This window comes from Apium graveolens, chromosome 8 (genome assembly GCF_009905375.1).
Source record: "Apium graveolens cultivar Ventura chromosome 8, ASM990537v1, whole genome shotgun sequence".
Taxonomy (NCBI): Eukaryota; Viridiplantae; Streptophyta; class Magnoliopsida; order Apiales; family Apiaceae; genus Apium; species Apium graveolens.
In genome coordinates this window covers 385,136-406,516 of record NC_133654.1, presented here as the reverse complement: position 1 = coordinate 406,516, position 21,381 = coordinate 385,136, and the positions used below count along the sequence as shown (strand labels likewise).

The 21,381-nt window shown below is 35.2% G+C and overlaps 2 protein-coding genes across 4 annotated transcripts; one reads left to right on the top strand and one right to left on the bottom strand.

Annotated features, from left to right (window-relative positions):
* The first annotated feature begins 2,215 nt into the window (after positions 1 to 2,215).
* On the top strand, positions 2,216 to 4,606 carry LOC141678625 (U-box domain-containing protein 1-like). The gene has a single exon (XM_074484971.1). It carries the CDS (start codon positions 2,509 to 2,511, stop codon positions 4,540 to 4,542), a length of 2,034 nt encoding a protein of 677 aa, XP_074341072.1. The 5' UTR covers positions 2,216 to 2,508; the 3' UTR covers positions 4,543 to 4,606.
* A 2,626-nt stretch (positions 4,607 to 7,232) lies between these two features.
* On the bottom strand, positions 7,233 to 11,951 carry LOC141678069 (inactive receptor-like serine/threonine-protein kinase At2g40270). Of its 3 annotated transcripts, XM_074484276.1 has the most exons (10): positions 11,889 to 11,917; positions 11,391 to 11,603; positions 10,804 to 10,942; positions 10,340 to 10,411; positions 10,101 to 10,244; positions 9,870 to 10,010; positions 9,109 to 9,569; positions 8,698 to 8,888; positions 8,480 to 8,612; positions 7,233 to 7,986 (listed from the first exon to the last, which is right to left on the bottom strand). In XM_074484276.1, the coding sequence occupies exons 2-10, from the start codon at positions 11,476 to 11,478 to the stop codon at positions 7,418 to 7,420; spliced, it is 1,938 nt and encodes a 645-aa protein (XP_074340377.1). In that variant the 5' UTR covers positions 11,479 to 11,603; positions 11,889 to 11,917; the 3' UTR covers positions 7,233 to 7,417. The 3 variants fall into 3 exon arrangements, with proteins under 3 accessions (XP_074340377.1, XP_074340376.1, XP_074340378.1); XM_074484275.1 differs by having other exon boundaries at positions 11,391 to 11,951; XM_074484277.1 differs by lacking the exon at positions 10,340 to 10,411 and having other exon boundaries at positions 11,391 to 11,951.
* Between the last annotated feature and the right edge of the window lie 9,430 nt (positions 11,952 to 21,381).

Below are 21,381 nucleotides of genomic sequence, written 5' to 3'. Positions count from 1 at the left end.
ACCCTCGTGTGTTCCTTAAAAATAATATAAATTAATAGGATTCTAGTTATTTAAGACATTATAAGGTAGCATAATTCCAAAAACAATCCTTATTTTTGTTCCTTACTATTATTATAATACTATACTCAAATTCTATTCATATTTTTTAAAGAAGAGTGAAAAAAAGAGTGTGAAAAAATAGTTAAATGAATATTTAATTAGTAAAACTAAGATAAGGAATGATTAAACATCCATTATATTTAAGGAAGCAAAGGAGGATGAACTACTACATATTTATGTTGGAGTTCCAATTTTGATTGAATCCTTATAATTTTAGGTAAGAATACTTTATAAGCAAGTTGTTGGAGTTGCTCTAAGTTATCCGTTATATCATTTTTATCAATAAAAAATTGATGTATCTCTTTTTTTTTTAGTTCTTTTTTCTCTTTTCCTTTCATATCTCATTCAAATTTATTATTATTACAATAATAAGGAATGAAGATAAGGATGATTGTTTGAGTTTAAATTCAAATCATGTCTTAAATTATTAAGAGTTACTACCTTTGTTCCTCTCATTTCTTTACAGTTTTTTTTTCACATACTTGACACGCATTTTAAGGCAACTATAAATTATATTTCTGTAATTTATTTTTAAATTTTTTTGTATAAAAGTTTGAACATTATATTTTTATTTAGAAGAAAAAAAAATTAAAAAAAATTATGTAACTATATTTAATAAGAGTATTAAAGTGCGTGCCGAGCCCCCGTCCCCCAACATAAAGAATTGAGGGAGACGGAAGTAATAATATTTATTAAAAACTTACTACAACATTGTTGAATTTACACTAAGGTATGACTTGTGTTTCCTTAAAGATAAGGTATGAGAAATACTGTTGTAGTGTAATTTAATGTGATATTCGTTATATTTGAATTTAAGACCATATTTAAAGAAGCTGTTGAATTTGCTCTAAATTCTCTCAAAGAGTTAAACGTTTGATAATCTTCATAAATAGTAGATTATATATGTGACAATAACTTTTTTTGCTTTTACAAAAAAAGGTGAGAACTTGAAAGCAAAAAAATCAATCAATTTTTATTCCATTAAACCTAAAAACCAGTAATAAAATAAAGATAAGACTATATCAATGTATGAGACTTTTACCAAGTCAGTATGCACCCCTAAAATATAAGCTATTTGATCCCCTTACGTAATTGTTATATTTTAAGTTGATAATTGTGGATTTGAATAATATCGATTTCCTACTGGTCCTCTCACAAATCACAACTCACATACAATATTATTTTAGAAGGCACGTTGAGTAGATGTATGTTGTCTAAGCATGAAATGCGACAGCAAGAACAGTCCAAGCAAGATACCGGTGCAAATGTAAATATAGGGGTATCATCATTAGTCAATAGTAATACTAATAGATTTTGCAATCCAATTTTACAAAAATAATAAAAACAAAATGTACGAAACTAGTGGAACTAAATAATCATAAATCATGCATATTAGGTAATGTCAAATAGATTAACTGCAAACAGCAACCCTTGCTTCCTAACCAACTTCTGGCAAACTTTACTTCTGACCAATTTTTTTGCGTTTACTAGGCTGGAAAAGTATTAGAACTGTGACATTTAAAGGGTCTAGATGATAGTTTGGTCCAGTATACATAAGGGAACGTATCTGATTTAGAGAGTCGAGATGATAGTTTGGTCCTGTACAAATAAGGGAGCGTATCTGAAATGTAGCACACCTAAAAATTGGATCATTTTCAGAACACATATATTGTGTGTTACATGCTTCCTCGAGTTCAAATTGTTCTTTTTGCTAATTAATTACGCACGTACACATCAGAAGTCGAATTATTGACCTCCCGCAAGTGGCACAAGAGCTCAATTACTGCACTAATATTTTATTGCCTCCGGTCCTAATTGTTGTTCTTCATTAGGCAGTGAATGGAGGACAGATAAGGAGCAACTGCAGAGAAATGTGAATGTAAAACAGATAAATCTGATTCACTTCAGTGATTGAGATATAATTTGGACCGTAAGGACTCAGATGATTTCTGAGGTAAACCAACAAAATGTTCAGCTGCATAAAATATACTAAAAGATCGCTCAACTTGCAATAATCTTGCAGTACCATGCATTTCGCATTTTCGCTACTGTCCAAGCATAACATTCAAGTCTTCAAATATAAAATTCAACATACTTGTTCGCAGTTTAATATAAATGGGCTGCAAACACATTCTTACAAGCTATTGACCAATCAAAGGCAAGCTTTGTCAATGCTAATATGAAATTGATGAAGAATTTAACTAGTCCGCTACATCCTCCAAGTGGCAGAAAACCAGGCTTGTTGAACTAGCTAACAAAGATGTCAGCTACAATAACAGGACAAACAGAAGCAGTCAATAGTCCATGACAATATTTTAACATGGAAGATGTCGTCAAGAGGTTTAAACGTAGCGTTGCTCTGATCAATGAATATAAAGTCAATCTGAAGTCTGAATAGCTATATACTTTATGGATATGACTCTACCTTCTCTTATGGTTTCTTCAGGCTTTCTTCCAGTTGGACCTTTGCTGGAATCACTGATTCACATCTCTAATGAAGTTGCATCGATTGAGAAGTTTCCGGTTGTACAGGTTAAGAATCTGTCAATGATGATAAGAAGGGTGAAACTTCTTTCTTCATTGTTTCAAGAAATTCAAGAAACTAATGCCCCCCTTCCACCATCATCAATTTTGTGTCTCACTGAACTGTTTTCTGTGATCAGAAGAGTGAAAATGTTGATAGATGGTTGCAAAGAAGGAAGTGCGTTGTGGAACCTCATGCAGACTGATCTTATCTCAAATCAATATCATGTCACAGTGAAAGAAATGGGAAGCGCGTTAGATATCTTACCTCTTAGCTTGCTTAAAATAACAACTGATACGAAAGAGCAAGTTGAGCTTCTTCGCAAGCAAGCAAAGAGGGTTGAATTGTTTGTTGAACCTCGAGAAATTCAGAGAAGGGAGGAGCTTTTCCTAATGATGGCCGGCTATAATGACAGAAACAAGAAAAACACGGGTTTAACTGATGTTAACAAAATGAAACAGATATTGATCAGCATTGGTGTGAGAAGTCCATTGGATTTTGAGGAAGAGATTTCAAAACTTGAGGCTGAAGCAGAGAAGCAGGCAGGAACAGGTGGCCTTATAGTTGTTTCCAACATCAAAAATCTAATGTCTCTTATTTCTTCGTCAAAATCCATGATTTTTAGCAGGGAGGAAAAAGAGAAAATCCCAGAGTATCTGAAGCAAGCATCAAATTGGCAACATGATCACTCTTCATCATCTCAGTCATCATTCAACATCCCTGATGAGTATCGTTGCCCAATATCACTAGACTTGATGAGAGATCCGGTGATTGTAGCATCAGGGCACACTTATGATCGGAATTCAATTGCCCAATGGATAAATACAGGGCATCACACATGTCCTAAGAGTGGCCAGAGACTAATTCATATGGCACTGATACCGAATTATGCACTGAAGAGTCTCATACATCAGTGGTGTGAAGAGAATAATATAACAATAGCTGAATCTGCATCTCCTTCTGACTTGGATCAGAGCAGTAGCAAGAGAGATTTACAAGAGAAAGCCGTTGATCATATTTCTGCCACAAAAACTGCAAGTGATGCAGTCAAGATGACGGCAGAATTCCTAGTGGGAAAACTAGCAACAGGATCACCAGACATCCAAAGACAAGCTGCATATGAGCTCCGTTTACTAGCAAAAACTGGTATGGAAAATCGCAGGATGATTGCAGAAGCTGGAGCAATACCATTTCTGGTCACACTGCTAGGCTCCAATGAGTCAAGAATTCAGGGGAATGCAGTCACTGCTCTACTAAACCTTTCTATATTCGACAACAACAAGATTTTAATAATGTCTGCAGGATCACTTGACAGCATAATACATGTACTTCAATTGGGGAAAACCATGGAAGCAAGAGAAAATGCAGCAGCAACGATCTTCAGCTTGTCTATGGTAGACGATTACAAGGTAATCATTGGCGCACATCCTAAAGCAATTCCTGCATTAGTGGAGCTCCTTGGAGATGGCACTACAGCGGGAAAGAGGGATGCTGCAACGGCACTTTTTAACCTTGCAGTTTATAATGTAAACAAGGCAAGTGTTGTGGTCTCCGGGGCCATTCCATTGCTCATTGATCTGTTGATGGATGACAAGGCAGGTATAACTGATGATGCCTTGGCAGTGCTTGCACTTCTTTTGGGGTGCTCTGAAGGATTGGAGCAGATTAGGAAGAGTAGAGTATTGGTGCCTCTTCTTATTGATTTGTTGAGATATGGATCCCCCAAGGGCAAGGAAAATTCTATAACACTTCTGCTAGGCCTCTGTAAAGATAGCGGTGAGGAAGTTGCAAGGAGATTATTAATGAATCCAAGAAGCATTCCATCTCTCCAAAGCTTGGCTGCTGATGGATCATTAAAAGCTCGAAGAAAGGCTGATGCGCTGCTTAGATTGCTCAATAGATGTTGCTTTCAATCTTGAAATCCTGTCAGATAACAGTGACGACTAAGTCTAAAAAAAACTAAACCCGAAAGAGAGAGAGAGAGAGAGAGAGAGAGAGAAATGTAAATTTATGGAGATACTTTCATTGTATATTGAAACTTTATTTGTGCTGCACTATCATTTAACCTGCTTTCATATTCATCTAATCATTCATCTCTAGTCAGTTTAGTTTCTGAAAGAGGTACAATTAAAGTCAAAACTATAATATAAGCCATTGCAGAACGGCGGGCAGTTCCCGGTTTATTGCTGGAACTGAATTGCTAATATCTTTTTCTGCTGCAAATGATATTGATAGCAACAGCTCTGATAGCCATCTAATTTATTGTTATAATCTTACATTCTATCAGAAAGACAAATTCTGCCTGCAGACATGTTTAGCCTAAAGCCAGAAAACCAAGAGATGAAAAAGACTCTATACGACCTGTAACAAGAACAATAAACAAAAAGTTCTCCTAAAATTTAAAGCTTTGATGAAACTAGATTATAAGAAAAACATAAGATTCACTACATCTGCAATGATTGATAACAGGAACAGAAAATGCATTAGACACAACAAAGGGAAGATTAGAAATCCCTGATGATCCGAAAGTTTTGCTGGAAAATTAGTGGCTTGATCTTCAAGATGAAATGAGACGTCGCATCATCCATTCTGAAAGAAGATTAGCACCAAGGCTTTTGTAAGAACTTTATAATATGGCACACAAAATGAAAAGAATCAGGCAACATGTTTTACTTTTCCAATTTTAGGGTTCCTACTGCACTGATTCAAACTAAACCATTCTTTAAATCAGTGTGACAAGAGATAAAGGAGCTGAACGTACACTTTTGTGCATGACGTGAAACTGATTTACAGATAATACACTTATTAGCGATGAGATGACAATTGATTTACAGATATTCTACAGGAAAGTTACAACTTACAACGGAAGCAGCCTGCATTGTCTAGATCAAACAAGGATGGCAGTCATATGCTATTGAATAATCTCTTGCCACAGTAAACAAAAATGAAGGTTCAACTTCTGTTTAACCCTGAGAATCGACAGGCTGATTCAAAAACTCCTAGTTCATTTGTGAACTATGATTCATAACTTAAAGTCAGGGATGTGATCAATGGTTAGTCTTTCAAAGCTCCACCATTTGCTATTGTATGTGACTGACCTTCATTCGGTACTTCCAAAACCAGCTTCCGCTATCCATAAAGTCTTCCGGGATGGGTTTTACATTAGTTGCTATGCATGAATCAGAAATATATAACAGAACAAGTAAAAATAGAATTTATCAGGAGCCCTTACCACAATCCTACTGGATCTACAAACTTCGATGCAACTGCTAAGCAATGATCACCTTCGTGTCAATTAATGTAGCTAACTAATTTGAACTGCACAAGTCATTCTGTTGCTTTAAAAATATTAGAAGTTGCCACCAAAATGTTAAAAATTTAAAAAATCCACCAAACTCCAAAAATATGATATCCTTGGCACCAAAGTGCATTTTGTTTATGAGATTGTCATACTTATTTTCCACATTCAAATCATATAATTGTGATTTAGTTATACAGTATTGACAATTTTGGTTAAAAACTATAGGTACAAACTGTCCTGCAGCATAAACCTCAGCTTTATAATGTTGTCCAGAGACAGTCTAATTTTCAGAACGTAGAGCAGAACCGTCAAGTCCTCTGCTATAATTCACATTTGTAGGAAAATCACAATAAACATTTGGGGATGAAAGAAGCCTCACAAAGCATGACTTAATAGGAAGTGTCAATTGATTTTTGCTAATCACGAATCCCTTCAGTTCTGCATACAAGTGCCCTTCCTCATTCGCTTCAAATGTCTTAGTAATAGTTAACATCATTTTCAACATCGATGCAAAGAACACCAATGACAGCGCCATTGATAGGATTATCATATGAAAATTTTTGTGATCCGACGAGTTCACATCTCTGGCAATAAACCATTGATTCCACCACCACATTTATATTCTTCACAGAATCGTATGCTTTGCTTGGACCATAATAGAGGACATTAGTACTATTGGTCGCTGATATGGATGGGAAGACGGACAATGAAGACACTAGGAATATTGCATATATGTAAACTGCAAATTCACAGGCAGTTGCCATTTTAAATAAGGACAAGGTTTTAAACTCTGATCAAAGCTTTAAGATGGTATATATGTTGAATGTATAAGCTTGTGCAGGGAATGTATACATAAATGTAATGTAGAAGTATACTGAACCTTAGGACAGACGTTCATAAGACTAGCTACTTAATTAAGTTGCAAGCATTTAAGATGTTCTTCCAACTTTTATAAGCTTCATGAGCTTGGTGTAGTTGTCAAGATTTGCCTGATCATATATTTCTAGCATTTCTAGTAATCTGGTTAAAACTTTCAATCCTCGAGGTCCTTGCATACTGTAATTTGGTATTGATCTCTTTGTTGCACAATATAAATTTGTATTGACCCAGACCAAACATATAGTTCAGTTCTGTCATACACACAATATATAATTTTATTGTAATGTAGAAATATATAGGATAGGATGTGAGATTTTTTTTTTTTAAAGAAAACAGGGTCCTTATCACACAGCATATCCTAATTTGCCTGGCCTGCCAAGTATATGTGAAATGAAAAAATGTAGTAATTTTGAAAATGATAAAAAGGGGTCGCAAAGGAACATTTATTTGCTTTATTTTCCATAATCATAACAGCAAAGAAGCTCACTAGCTTAAATCAGCTAAATTTACATCTTAAATATATGTACATTGGTGAACCTCATACATAAATTAAACCAAAACATGGAAAAAAAAGAGGGTATATGACTGTTTACTTACAAGATCAACATCATCCCTTAAATTGCTTCACTAGACATTATTTCCAGCTCCGCCCACCAAAGAGGCGAAAGTTTTGGGACTGCTCTATCAGTGCCGATCCCTGTTATATCTTTAAGTGCTCCAGTAACTTCCTGCATTGTCGGTCTTTCTTTTGGATTGGGACAGCAGCAAGATTTTATCACTTTGTCAAACTTTTCAAGCTGTTCAGCATTGTGTGAACTCAAAATTGGATCAACCATATCTCTAAGTGGTTGTTGTCCTCTCAAATACTCTGAAGCCCAGTCTTGAAGTGATAAACTGTCCACCAAGTATGGGAGCTTACCAGTTATCATCTCAAATAGTATAACACCAAAGCTATAGACGTTAGATTCTGGATTTAATTGCATTTCAGTTGCTGCAGCTGATTCAGTCCATAGACCAAAATCAGATATCTTAGCTGCATAGTCTTCTGTGAGATTTACAACTGAAGAGTTTAGATTTTTGTGGGATATGGGTGGCTTTAGCTGGTGCATATGCTCGAGGCAGTATGCCATGCCCATTGCAATCCTCAACCGCATCCCCCAGTCCAAGTGCTCTGCTTCTTTTACTGCAGGATCAACACGAGCTTGAATACATTAAAAAAATGCAAATATATAATTACGGAACAGAATTTCGGGGTAACAGTATCGTAAGCCCTTTGCTAAACCAAACTCTTCATTTCTGCCTAGAGTACTCATGCCGAACACTTGACACTCGGACATGGGTATGGGTACTTGGAAACTTATTTAAGGCCAAAATCATGTAAAGTTTTCAAATTAATGGCGAGTCCGATACTTGGATACGTATCCATATTGGACACTTCCAGCCCAGTCCGGGTAACAAACCAAACTCGAGCCTAGTAGTAGACAAAGACCTTGTTTAATTCTCATAAATATTAGTATTATTTAGGATTTTATAAGATGTAGAGGTACCGAGATCTATCAGCTTCCTAAGATAAAGATAATTTTATTATTATAGAACAAAACAAAACATAAAAATGGAAAAATGAAATTTGAATATTGAACCACACCATTCTAAAGGCTACAGTTAAAAAGACTTACTATGCAAATGCTCAAATAATGTTCCATTAGGAGCATACTCGAAAACCATCATTCTAGTGAAGGGCTCTTTTTCTTCACAATAGCCAATAAGGTTTACGAAATTCTTGTGGTTTACTTTTGATAATTGATCAATCTGAAAAGAAAATAAAGTGAACCACAAGATTTAGATGCATGGACTAAAACACTGATGATGTAGTTAATTTTAGTTCATTACGTACCTTCTTCCTGAACTGTGATTCCAAATTCTTGGGCCAATTTTTAGCAGATGTCAATATAAGAGAAGTAACAGCTATTTCAACACCACTGGAGAGTGTTCCTTTGTACATTGTTCCCATTGAGGAAGAGCCGATCACATTGCTGAAATCTTCACAAGCTACATTGAGCTCTGACCTTTTAAGCTTTGGCACACCTGAGGTTTAACAACAAGCAAATTATAAAATACAGGTAAGATCATATTATGCGCTAGTTCACTAAAAAATGCAAGATAGTTCATTTAATAAAACAAAATGACAAGGACTGTTAGCCTGTGAGAAAGGAAATATAATTTCTACTATAAACGGACAACTGAGGAGCAGGCATTTCACATATAAACAACACAAGTTTGGTTTATTTGAAGTTATAGCGGTTACCAGTTACAAAAGCCTTTTGCAGTTGCCCACTTAATCCGGTTGCCCAAGGTTTGACAGCAGATAATTTGCTTTGGCAGAAGTATAATACAATAGCCAAAAGAATTAACAATGCAGGACAGCCTAAGGCTAGAACTAGGATTAGGAATCTATGCCGATTAGACATCAAACTATTGCCTGATGTACTGCGCCTCTTAGCAGAAGAGTTTACCGATTCTGTACGTGAAGTTGGAGATAGGAAGACACTAGGAGAAGTAAGTCCTGTACTTGTAACAGCTGAAGTTGCAGGGGATGGTGAAGGCGAGGGTGAAGACAACGCAGAAGGCGAGATTGAGGGCGAAGGTGAGGGCGAAGAAGAAGGCGACAAAGAATCTGATGATGGTGATGATGAAAACCAGTTGAATAAATTCGGCATGGTTGTTAGCAGCTTTCTCTGAATAATGTGTCCACCACCAGCAGTTCTCCTGAAACCAATACAAGCAGCTATTACCAAACTAATTAGCTAATTAAATACTGAGATAATATACCATGTTTAAGTGGTAAGATTTTTGAATTTTGATCAGGAACAAGGTCTTTACAGTATAAATATTGGAAAAGCTTTCACAATTATGGCCATCATTTTCTTCAATTATCAATTTTCACTGATTTAATTCAGATCAGTATAAGATCAGTTACTTATACTATATATGTCTATGTACATATATATATCCCACTACATAAGAGACCCCATAAAAGAGGGATATGAACCTACAGTGCCAACATACCATGAGGCCATTTTACCACAGCATGACAAGCTTGGTCTCTTACAAGACATCCGTTTCCCATTTCTTCGAACTTTAGATAGTAGCTTTATCTCATCAATTTCAGGGGGCATGCTAACAGAAAACTCATTGTTGTCTAGTAGACTGCACTAGTTTAAAAATAAGATATCGTGAGCTCAGATATGGAAGGCAAGCACTTTGTTGAGTTAAATTTGTTTCAGTATCTTGACTTACAAGATTGGAAATTGAAGATTATTATTAAGGTCAGATGGAAGTGCCCCACCAAATTTGTTGTACTCCAGATCGATAACCTTCAACTTTTTGAGCTCTTTAACCTCTTCAGGAATAACTCCGGAAAAGGAATTATTACGTAGGATACTGCAAGAAATGAGGATTTAATTTATCTAAAAAGATTTAATAGAAGTACCAACTAGTTCCTCACGGTACAAACCACACAACCAATTTAAACTTACATGGACTTTAGATGAACCAAATTCCGAAGATCAGGAGCTATTGTTCCTCCAAGACGGAGATTTTTAAGGTTCCTGCCAATTGCAAAAGAATTTAATAACTCTAAGAACACTGATATTAAAAAAATTGGAAGCAATAAAAGATTAAGCTCAACAAGAACTAGATGCTGACAGAAAACAGGTTGTTTAAAATTTTTAAGTGCAGACTTGCATCATGTCTGCTATAGGATAGACACTCGCCATATTTGAAATTGCAACTTAAACAAGGTCATCAAACGATAAAATTAAGTCTCTTTATGAAAAAGCATCTAAAGCGTAACGATTTTTTCCACAGCAATCACAACGGCAAGGCTTGAATACCACGACTGAGAAACAATCACACAGATCTTTATAGCAATGCAGTGAATATTTTACCATAAAAAAACGTTACACACCAAAATTCAGCAATTTAATTAAAATATACTTACAGGATAACAACATTTCCATTCAAACACTCAACACCGAACCACAAGCATGGATCAATAACTCCATCTTCTTCTGTCCAATTCAACAGAGCCCCAAATGGATCACTCACCACTCTCTCCTTGAATTTCAACAATGACACACCTGCAAGAAAACAAACAGCTTACAACTCTTATACTAAGCTCACATGCTTCAGTATTTCCATTTATCGAAATAATGTAAAAAGACTATTTAACAAAAACAATCACTATATTCAATTGTACAGAATACAGCATAATTAAAACCTCAAACTGATATTAAAAATTATCTTCACACAATTTTTTATTAACCAAACTAACTGAACAACAATTATAGTAAACAAACACATTCAGACACAAACCGAACACACATGATTGTTAAGGATTCGTTGTTAAGGATTCATTGATAGCCTGGTCGCTCAAGAACTCGAGTCATGACTTCGAATCCTCACTCTCCCTCCTCTTACACTTAAAATCTAATGCAAATAAAAAATATATAACACACCCTGACAAAAAAAAAATGTAACACATAATACACATACACATACATAAACATAAACAGAAAACAAGCATACCTTCTTGATTGAGTGACCAAGAAAGACTCAAATTCTGATAAACCAAACAAACCATCATCAAAGCCTTATAAAATCTAAACAACTCCATCACAAACCAAACTAACAAAATCCAATAAAAATTCTTCACTTTTCACCTCACCACCTTCATCAAACTGAAATTTTCAATGCAAACTTTACAAAACACCATCCATTTGACTCACTGAAAAAACCCACCTGGAAATTACCAAGCACTGATCAAAACCAAACCCGTGTCACTCATAATAATACTTATATGAATATAATAGAGGACTAAATATAGTGATAGGTAAAGGTGAAAACGAGTGTGTAGAAAAGAAAAGAAAAAAAACGCGTAGAATGAAGTAAAAAAAAGACTAGAGATAAATAAAACGGTGTATGTATAGGTGATCTGAGTAAAAGAGTAGGATAAAAAGATTGTGTTTGTTGAGTTGAGATGCGAATTTCAGGCAACGTCCGAGAGATGAAGAAGAAGTACTTTACTTCTTGACACTTCTTTCAGGTAAACTCGAACACCCTGTTTGCCTCCTTTCAAATGTCATACTTGATAAAGTGGGCCTATATCTGTTTTTTCTTTTAATATATTACCCAAACTAGGTTTTAATATTTTTTCAACAAAATTCCTCATGTAATTTCAAAGAAAAATATCAAGATTCCTTATATACTCTCTCCTTCTCATATAATATACGATCACCTAATCAAATAATTCTGACAATAATTATGATAAATTTATATATAATTTGAAAAAATTGAAAAATATATTTTAAAAAGGATTATATATATTTTATAAGGGTGATGGCCAAAAATAATTTTTTTTTAAAAAATGTAACAGGAATACCCGTTTTTTAAAGATATGGCCAAAAATACATTTCTAATACGCATTTCAAAAATGGGTAAGGCTATTACGCATTTGACAAATGAATATTATTTAAAAAAGAAAACAAAAAAAAAAGTAAAATCATGATACACATTCCTGACATGCGTATCATGCTTTGTAAAGACATGATACGCATCTCACGAATGCGTATCCATAATTATTATTTTTTTTTTAAAAAAAAATTTAATTTTTTTTATACAAGTTACCCATTTCTAAAATGCGTATTAGTAATACCCAATTTTAAAATGCGTATTAGGTAGGTATTTTTGGCTCAACATTTCAAAAAATATATTCTTGTCACAAAGTTTAAAAAAAGAGGTATTTTTGTCATTTTTTCTATTTTATAATGATACAGTTGTGCAATTTAGTTATATTTTAAGTATAATTTAGTGTTAAAATATGATAAAATTGACTATAAACTAGTTAAAACATGACACATGATACGAGATATAAGAAGTATTATATAAGTGATCCAGTTTAAGGTAAACTATTATATATTATCTTATTTTAATCCAATATCTTTATATCGATCTACGATTTAAATTTAAATTTTTTAACAGGCTAATTTAATAATATAACTTTCGTAATTGGATCTATTGTATTTATTATTTTATTTTAACTCGAGACCCATTACACTACTCCGATAAAATATAACTAATACTCCCTACATCCCAAATTAGTGGTCATATTTGACTTTTACGCATATTTTAAGGTGTCTTGATCGCATATATCCGTTAAATATTTTTAAAATTTTATTTTTCGTAAATAAAATACTAAACACCTTAAATTACATGTAAAACTCGAGCATGACTACTAATTTGGGATGAAAAGAATAAATAACTTTATTTTTAATTTTAGTCTGGATTAGTAATATAATTTTGTTTTAGTCAAGATGAATAGTATATATTATTTTAGTTTTAGTTTTACTAGGTTATATAATATAATTTTTTTAGCTCAAACAAATAGTATATATTATTTGTTGTCTAAAACATACAATTTTTTATGTTTTATTTTGTTTTCCAAAATGTTTATACTGACTAAATTTTTAATATTTCAGTTATTATAATATAATATAGATAAGAATTTCTTTTTATTTTTATTGATGTAAAGTGTTCAGGGTAGAATTGTACTTGCTTACACGATCTTCTTTTCATCTTAATTGACTTCAATTAATAAATTAATTAGAATTAAAAATAAAATTAGAATATTATATAATATAAGGGTAATTAATCACATAAACGAAAAAGTAACATGTTTTACCTAAAAAGATAGTTATTAATTTATATACTAATTAAATAAGGGTAATTAAGTAAAGTAAAGAAATTATTAAATAAAAATAATTAGGTAAGACGGTATCAACAAAACTTTCAAGATTTCAGCTATATTGTAAAATGACATAGATAGATAGATACATGAATTAGAAAATAATGAAAATCGATAATATGACAAGATTTTTCCTTTGCAAAAACATCATATGCAAATGCAAAATTATTTGATTTTTATAAATTTAATAACTGCTTATTTTTTGTTGAAAAAGAAAAATTTAATCAAACATAAACTTTACATTATTGACTAAACATTTTTGTAAACCAACAATGAAGTTATAGTCAAGTTGGAGAGGTTACTCAACTCGACTATTCGTCTTGTGAACTTGTCCAAGTCCTTCCGGTTGTTGGGGGCCAAGTTCAAACAGTTTACAGAATATAAATACAGTACTATCTAGGAATTATCTATAAGCTTGTTTTTATTTTATATTCCATTTGGATAGGAATAGCCAAGAAATTCCAAAAATAAATGTTCTCAGAAAATTAGCTTCACTGCATTTAACCAAGTCAAATACTTCAGAGTTCTAAGGCTCATTATGCTCACTAAATTTAGGACCTGAACAAAAACTTGCCCCGACCTGGGATTACAAAATGATCGGAGCAATCGTCAATATTTTAATATGGGTCCTGTTCCCTTCCCTGTTCCCTGATAATATTTAATATGGGTTATGTTCCCTAACAATCATGTGTCAAGAAACTGTTATCAAACACAACATTAAAAAAAAAATTCACCCAGTCCGCGCTTATTATCCGCAGAAAGTAGAGTTTTCGCGTATATTATGCGCGGAACAACTAATTACTTTTTTATCCTTAATTGCCTTCCGCGTATCCGCGTATATTATACGCGAAATAGGTAATTATTTTTTATCCTTCATTGCCTTCCGCGTATAATATCCGCGGAAGCCCTGGAAAATAGATTAAACGGGTTCAGACGACCCGTTTAGCAGTTTAAACCTAATATTCTAAATTATAACACATCTCTGGCGATTTGAAGGCGATTGAATAACGAATTAGTCTCGAGTCTTTTTCTTTTTTACTTCCACTTCGATTTCCCAACTTCAACGACATTAAGGTTCGTTTTATAATGAATTTTCTGCGTTTTTTTGGATTCTAGGGTTCAGTTTAATTATGGTATTAGGGTTCAGTTTTTGGCAAATTAATTGCGAATTTTTGTGTATGTATGATTATATGTTCGAGTATATGTTCATTTGGTTTAATTATGTCCAGTTTTTGTGTGTCTGTGATCGTGTATATTCGTATATATGTGATCTTTGGTCGTTTTCGTGTGTATATTCGTATTATATTTGGATTCTGCAGTCGTGTTTTGCGTGTCTGTGATCTGTGGCCTGTAATTTGCGTGTCTCTGATATATTTTGTTGGACTGTGAATTTTGAATATGAGTGTGTAATTTGTGCGTCTGTGAATATGGTGTGCGATTTTGAATTATCTGTTGATGTTGCGAGTGTATTGATGGATGTTGCGACTGTATTGATGAATGTTGCGTCTGTGAATATGACATTTTTGAATTATATTCATAAAATCATGTATGCAATTGTTCGATTATGTATGAAATTCGAGTTTTTGCCTTGCGGTATTGAATTTGTGGAATTGGAGTATGATATTGATTGAGATTTGTAGAATTAGAGTTTTTGCATTGGAATAGCTTATGCATACAATTTTGTGGATTATATGGTTTATGATTATTTTATTGAACTGTTTTCATGTTTATTGTTTCAGTATGGATAACATATTGTCGGGTCCAGTTAGTCATATCGTTATCTTTGATAATGGGTATCATGTGAGTTTAGATGTTTGGGAGGGACATGAGCGGGGTCTTTTGGATTGTTATTGTGGGAACAGGAACATGCGTAGTTGGGTTTTGTCTGATACTCTGAAGTACTTGTTGCATATCATTGGTTATGGTGTGTTTGCCAATCTGGGTGTGGTTTTGCAGAATGATGCGAGGCTTGTCACGACACTTGAGGAAAGGTAGAGTCTCGAGACCAACACCTTTTTCACGAGACAATGAGACAGGGGGAAATGACAGTGATTCTGGAGGATGTTAGCTATATCTTGGGTATACCGGTTGCTGGACTTCTGATAGTTGGCGACGGTCTTGAGAGTGGCTTGGGGTACTTTGCAAAACATTGGTTTGAGCCGTTAGATGAAGAGGAGGGGAAGGTGGCATGGGCCAGAGCCGGCATAAAGTACACATTATTGTATTAGAGATATGGGAGGGCTGATCCAGGTCCTAATCCGAGGAGGATTGATATCCACACACAGGCATACTTGCTCATGGTTGTTGGTTCCGTTCTGTTTCCTAACAGTAGTAGGAATGTGGTGCACCCGAGGTACATCAGACACCTCCTCTTTCTCAGGGGTTGTGCATACATTGTCCTGGGGTTCTGCGGTTCTTTCGTATTTATACAGGGGGCTCGAGCATGCAGCACAGAAGGGGGCAAAAAGGAGTGCTTGTTGTACGTGGTTGTTGCAGTTGTGGGCATATGAGCGATTCTTGATTGAGAGACCCCTTCCTGATCCTACCAGGGATTCATATCCAGTTGCTGAGTTCTGGGCTAGGCCGGTTGATGAGGTGGTTGCTGAGGAGGAGGAGGAGGATGTGGAGGAGGAGGAAGAGGAGGAGGAGGAGGAGGAAGGGGAGGATGAGGAACCTAATGGGAAGAAATGGAAAAAGGGGAAGGAGGTGAAAGGGAAGCAAGTGAGGGGAAAGGAGGTGAGGGGAAGAAGGTGACGGAGGTGAATGAGGTCAGGGGTAAGGGAGGGAAGGGTAAGGTGCAGGCTGATGTTGTTCTTGATGATGCTATGGATGAGGATGTTCCTGAGACTGGGATTGTTGTTAAGAGTAAACGGGCTACTGGTAGGCGTAATATTATATTGGCGCATCCTCATAGTTTGCCACATTATAGAGGCGAGTTTGATGGAGTTGCAGCTGATATTGTGGCGTGGTGGACGCAATATGCCCACTTTCACGAGGTGAAGGAGGATTCAAATGAGGATCATAACATATCTGCCGAGGATTGGGAGGCTCATTTCTTTGGTCTTGTCAGGGTTCCAGTGCTATGTTATGATGTTGTTGAATATCAGCATTTTGATAGGGTGATGAGACAGTTCGATTTCAGACAAGGTATCCCACGGTCACCGGTTAACATGACAGAATATAGGAAGCCTATGATTCCGTTCAATCCCTATGACTGGCGGGGTATATAGTTTGCTGAGATTGATGAGTGGACCCATATTAGTCATCACCCCGAGGTTGTAATGGCTCAGTAGCCAGACTCATTTGATGACACAAGCTATATGCAGTGGTACTCAGGCATTGCACGGATGCGTGTTGGGAAGCCACACCCAGTGCTAGAGCCACAGTACAGTACCCAGGAGTTGTTTAACAACTCACATGCATTTAACCTTGTAAGTTTGTTATAATTGTTTTCCCATGTACTCCCATATTTTTTATAATTATTTCATCCTTTGCATTATAGTAGCATCTGATCATATGCCACAAATGTCTTTGCAGATACAGAAGGGGTTGGCATGTCTGCAAGTTATGGATAACAACATTCCCCCTGAGTATGAACATGAGTTTGAGAGGATTGCCCCTATATTTGTGGAGCCGTACTGTCGATTCATGCAGGATGTTAGAGGTCCGGCATATAAGGCTCCATTATTCTAGCATGTTCAGCTATCTCCCGAGGCGATGAGGCCTACAATTGGAGGGATTCGAGAGCCCGATGTCATTGACATGACACAACCGTCTCAGCAGGTGTCACAGGTCCCTACACAGGCATCTGTATTTGCATAAGTGTCATCTTCTTCGAGGGCTGAGAAGATGGATGACCGCCTCCCTGTGGAAGAGAAATGAGAGATAAATAAGAGGCTAAAATGGGAGAGGATAGAGGCTATTAAGAGGGATTGGGGATGGGTAGCTCTCTCCGTGAGTGCTCCTATTAAACATGATCTTATGTGGATCTTGGACATAGATGTTATGAAGACTTTGCAACCCAAAGGATGGCTAGATGATAGGATCATATATGCTTACATGGTATAATCTTTAACATTCTTTCATTTATGTTGTTCTTTTTATTTCATTTTAATTTTTTATATTTTATAATTGTTGTGTGATAACCTATTTCTTGCATGGTTGTTGCGTGATCGTGAGGAAGCCATATCTGCAGTGGGGGTGTATCCGAGGATGCCTTCATACTACTTCATGGATCCATTTTTATGGAGTTGGCGAAGAAAGTGAACTACTCACATCCCTATTCTGCAAAGGCCCGTCATTTCTTTCTTACTAGTGCGAGTTATGGGATAGGTCTACCAATTAAACATGTGAACTACATATTTGTTCCCGCGAACGTGAATCAGAATCATTGGATTCTCATGGTATAGTCTGTGAAGGAATAGGGCATGATCGTACTTGATCCTATAAACTACAAAGCTACATATCCCGAAGAAGAAGAGTGTGTGGTAATAGTTCCTCGACCACAACTTATATCGTAATTTTGTAATCTTTCCTTATTACTTTCGTGAAGTGATGTTATTTTATGTTGGGTGTTAGGTTGGAGTTATTGGAAATATGCTTCGTTACGTTGGCAAGAATTGAAATGTCCCAGAACAAGAGCCTTTAGTTCATGTTTGGGATGCAATACCTAAATAAGATAACTACTCAGATTGCGGTGTGTACGTGTGCAAATATATGGACTACACCTTATAAGGATATGACATCGCTAAAGTGCGTTGGGATGCCGCGGACGTGGAGATCTTTCGTTATAGGATTACCAAGAAGTTTCAAAGAGGGATGGCTAAACCATACCAATGCATCGCATAAGGCAAAAAAAAGAGAGGGTAGCTGGAAAGAGTAACAGTTAGGTCATTCGTCTAGTTGTGTAGTTTAGTTGAACTTGTGTAGTTTAGTTGATCTTGTGTAGTTTAGTTGAACTTGTTTCCTTACATTCGAACATCCTCGCGTATTTTTCATTTGGTTTATGGAGTTATGACAATTATTTCGTTTATATCGGTCATTTATCGACCGTGCCCCTTTCCCGTCCCCTTTTTTGGTTTTTTGTTTGTTGATTTGTATTTGCAATGACCCCCTTTTACTTGTGTGCAAATTTTAAAGGGTTCGGAAAACCTTTAAATTTTTCGGTTTTCAAAATTTTTGGCGATTTGGGCCATATTTGGAGGGGTGCCTAATTTTGGCGATTTTTTTTTTGAATTTTACAGACTTGATGTTATTATGATGTTGTTGTGATGTTTTGTTGTTGTTGGTATCCTGTGAAACAGGTGGGAATATGCCATTACAAATGGCACATTTCAAAAAAACTGATTGTTCTTTCCGCGGAAAATATACGCGGAAGGGTTGATCCTTTCCGCGGATATTTTACGCGGAAAGGACAGTAAGTTTTTGAAAAATATACCCCATTTTTTCTTTGAAATCTGTAAGAAAATGATGTATTTCAACTCTATCAACCACATTAAGGCATAAAATATTGATTAGAATATCGTTGCTTATGACTTTCAAAATTTAACCAATACTTTACTATAATGACATAAATGGTCATTTTGCTAACTTTGCATGTAAATTCCCATGCATGACCAACATAAATATTACAAAATAGATATGCATTCCACTTCATATCACATAAATAAAGTTGTATTTCGACGTAATAAGGTTTCAAGTAATGGTTCAATGACAAATTAGAAATTACATAATCGTCGCAATTCAAAGCCAAATAAGTGCATAACTTGTCTAGTTTGACAACATTACATCAAAATACATCAAAATACTTAAACGAAGGGAATTCTCGTATGAGCTACCCTAAATAACTAAATATCTCTAAAAAGTTAGGGAAACTGCTCGATAGTCGGTGCGTGGAGACCCCGGGAGGGGCGTCGGCCCTCACAATGCATGTCACCCAATAGAGCACAACAACACAACCTTCTCGGAGCATACCTCCAGTGACTTCGGCATGGGTTTCATGATCATTCCATATGGTGACGGGAATGGTACTCGACCCGTCGTAGAGAGTGAATTTGCACCATGGTGCACGCCTCCGAGCCCATGCGGTGGTGTCGTCACCACGTAGGTGAGACACCCAACCCTTGACGTGTTCAATGCGTACTTGGTCCCAGGTGGCACCCTCACGAGGCTTCAACTTACGTATGTCCGCGATCCTATCACATTTCACAAGTTTACCGCCATCCCATTCAGATAGTCTCCATGGGTCATCGGGGGACTCCTTACCCAAGTTCAGAACCGGGAGAAAATTGAAAGAGATGTGTCCTAAGTCCAATCATGTATGATGATTTAGGAATAACTTTTATGTAATCTGTTTTGATTTCATTGATATTAATAAAAGACTTGTTTTGGTTTTATTGCGGGCTTTATCTATTTAAGTGTTTAAATAAGATATACCATAGTTTAGAGTAAAGTTTTTTATGGATTATGATGAGATCATAATAATGAGACCTAAAAGATGATAACTCTAAACTTAAATATTTCCTTGTCATAGGATTACTAACTGGTAATTAGTAATCTGCAAAGATCGGTACATACTATGCTTGCTTCTTTATGAAGGATGTCTGTTCTCATAGACATTTGTGTGGTGATACTATAGCTAGTATGTAGGTGCTTATTATAGAATAAGTTCACTGAACATGACTCACACAGCTGAACAACTGATGGAGTTCACTCACGTGTCAGTAATTGTTCACATAGTGATAGTTGTACAAGTATCCTTAGACTTGAGGTCATCATAGTCATCTTGTGTACACTGAACTATGCTTTGGTTTAGTTCTTAATCTCCAGGGACAATTATAAGGGCTCTACTGGGTATAGAAATTTGTACACGAAGATAGTGTATGATCAATAAAGGATCTACCCCTTTCAGTGAAGGAAGAGAATGTTCAATGCTGATCCACGTATGCTAGTTCAGGAAACTCTGGCCAGAGTGAATGAAATTAGAAAAGAGTTTCTAATTTACATTAAATAGAACTAAGCATAGTGAATGGGAAAGCAAATGATTAAATAAGATAGGTTTGACACAAGTTCCATGCCTTGTATTTAATCGTGACATTGCAGGGTAGAAGGAATTGATTGTACGGTAATTACTCACTAAATAGGTTATTGGTATTCTAAGCAGTGAAATCGTATTATCCGGATAGTCGCGATATGCTGAGAAGTATCCCTCACGATGTAGAATAAATATGATTAATTTATTAATTAATCATATTTAATGAATTAGAGAATTTATATAAATAATGATAAAATAGTTTTATTATTATTTATTTCTACTACCGGCTTAATATTGAACCCACAGGGTCACACCATAAAAGAGAATGATTTAATGGTGGAAGAATTAATTAATAATGGTTGGTAATTATTTATTTATGAAATAAATAATTAATTAGCAGATTTAATAATTTATTAAATAAGATTTAATTAATTCTTAATATTATTAATTAATAATTTAATTTTGGAAATTAAATCAAGTGAGAGAATTATTTTTCTAAAGTGTTTAGAAAAGGAATTAATGATTAAAAGGTGTTTTAATTACTAGTTAATTGGTTAATAAGAATAATCAATTAAAGGGTTAATAATAATAATATTTTATGGAAAATTTTCAGCTGAAAATTTTGCCTATAAATATACTATTATAAACCCTATTTGCCTCAACCCAAATAATTAACCCTAATTCTAAAGTAGAACAAGAGGGAGGCAACTAATTCTCTCAACCTCTTCCTCCTCCATCACATT

Excerpts from the sequence above, each read along its gene's own strand:
- LOC141678625 (XM_074484971.1), top strand. The coding sequence starts at position 2,509 with ATGGATATGACTCTACCTTCTCTTATGGTTTCTTCAGGCTTTCTTCCA.
- LOC141678069 (XM_074484275.1), bottom strand. The coding sequence starts at position 11,478 with ATGGAGTTGTTTAGATTTTATAAGGCTTTGATGATGGTTTGTTTGGTT. Across the intron at positions 10,412-10,803 it reads AATGGAAATGTTGTTATCCT|GAACCTTAAAAATCTCCGTC; the intron begins GTAAGTATATTT and ends TGCAATTGGCAG. Across the intron at positions 9,570-9,869 it reads TGTGGTAAAATGGCCTCATG|GAGAACTGCTGGTGGTGGAC; the intron begins GTATGTTGGCAC and ends TATTGGTTTCAG.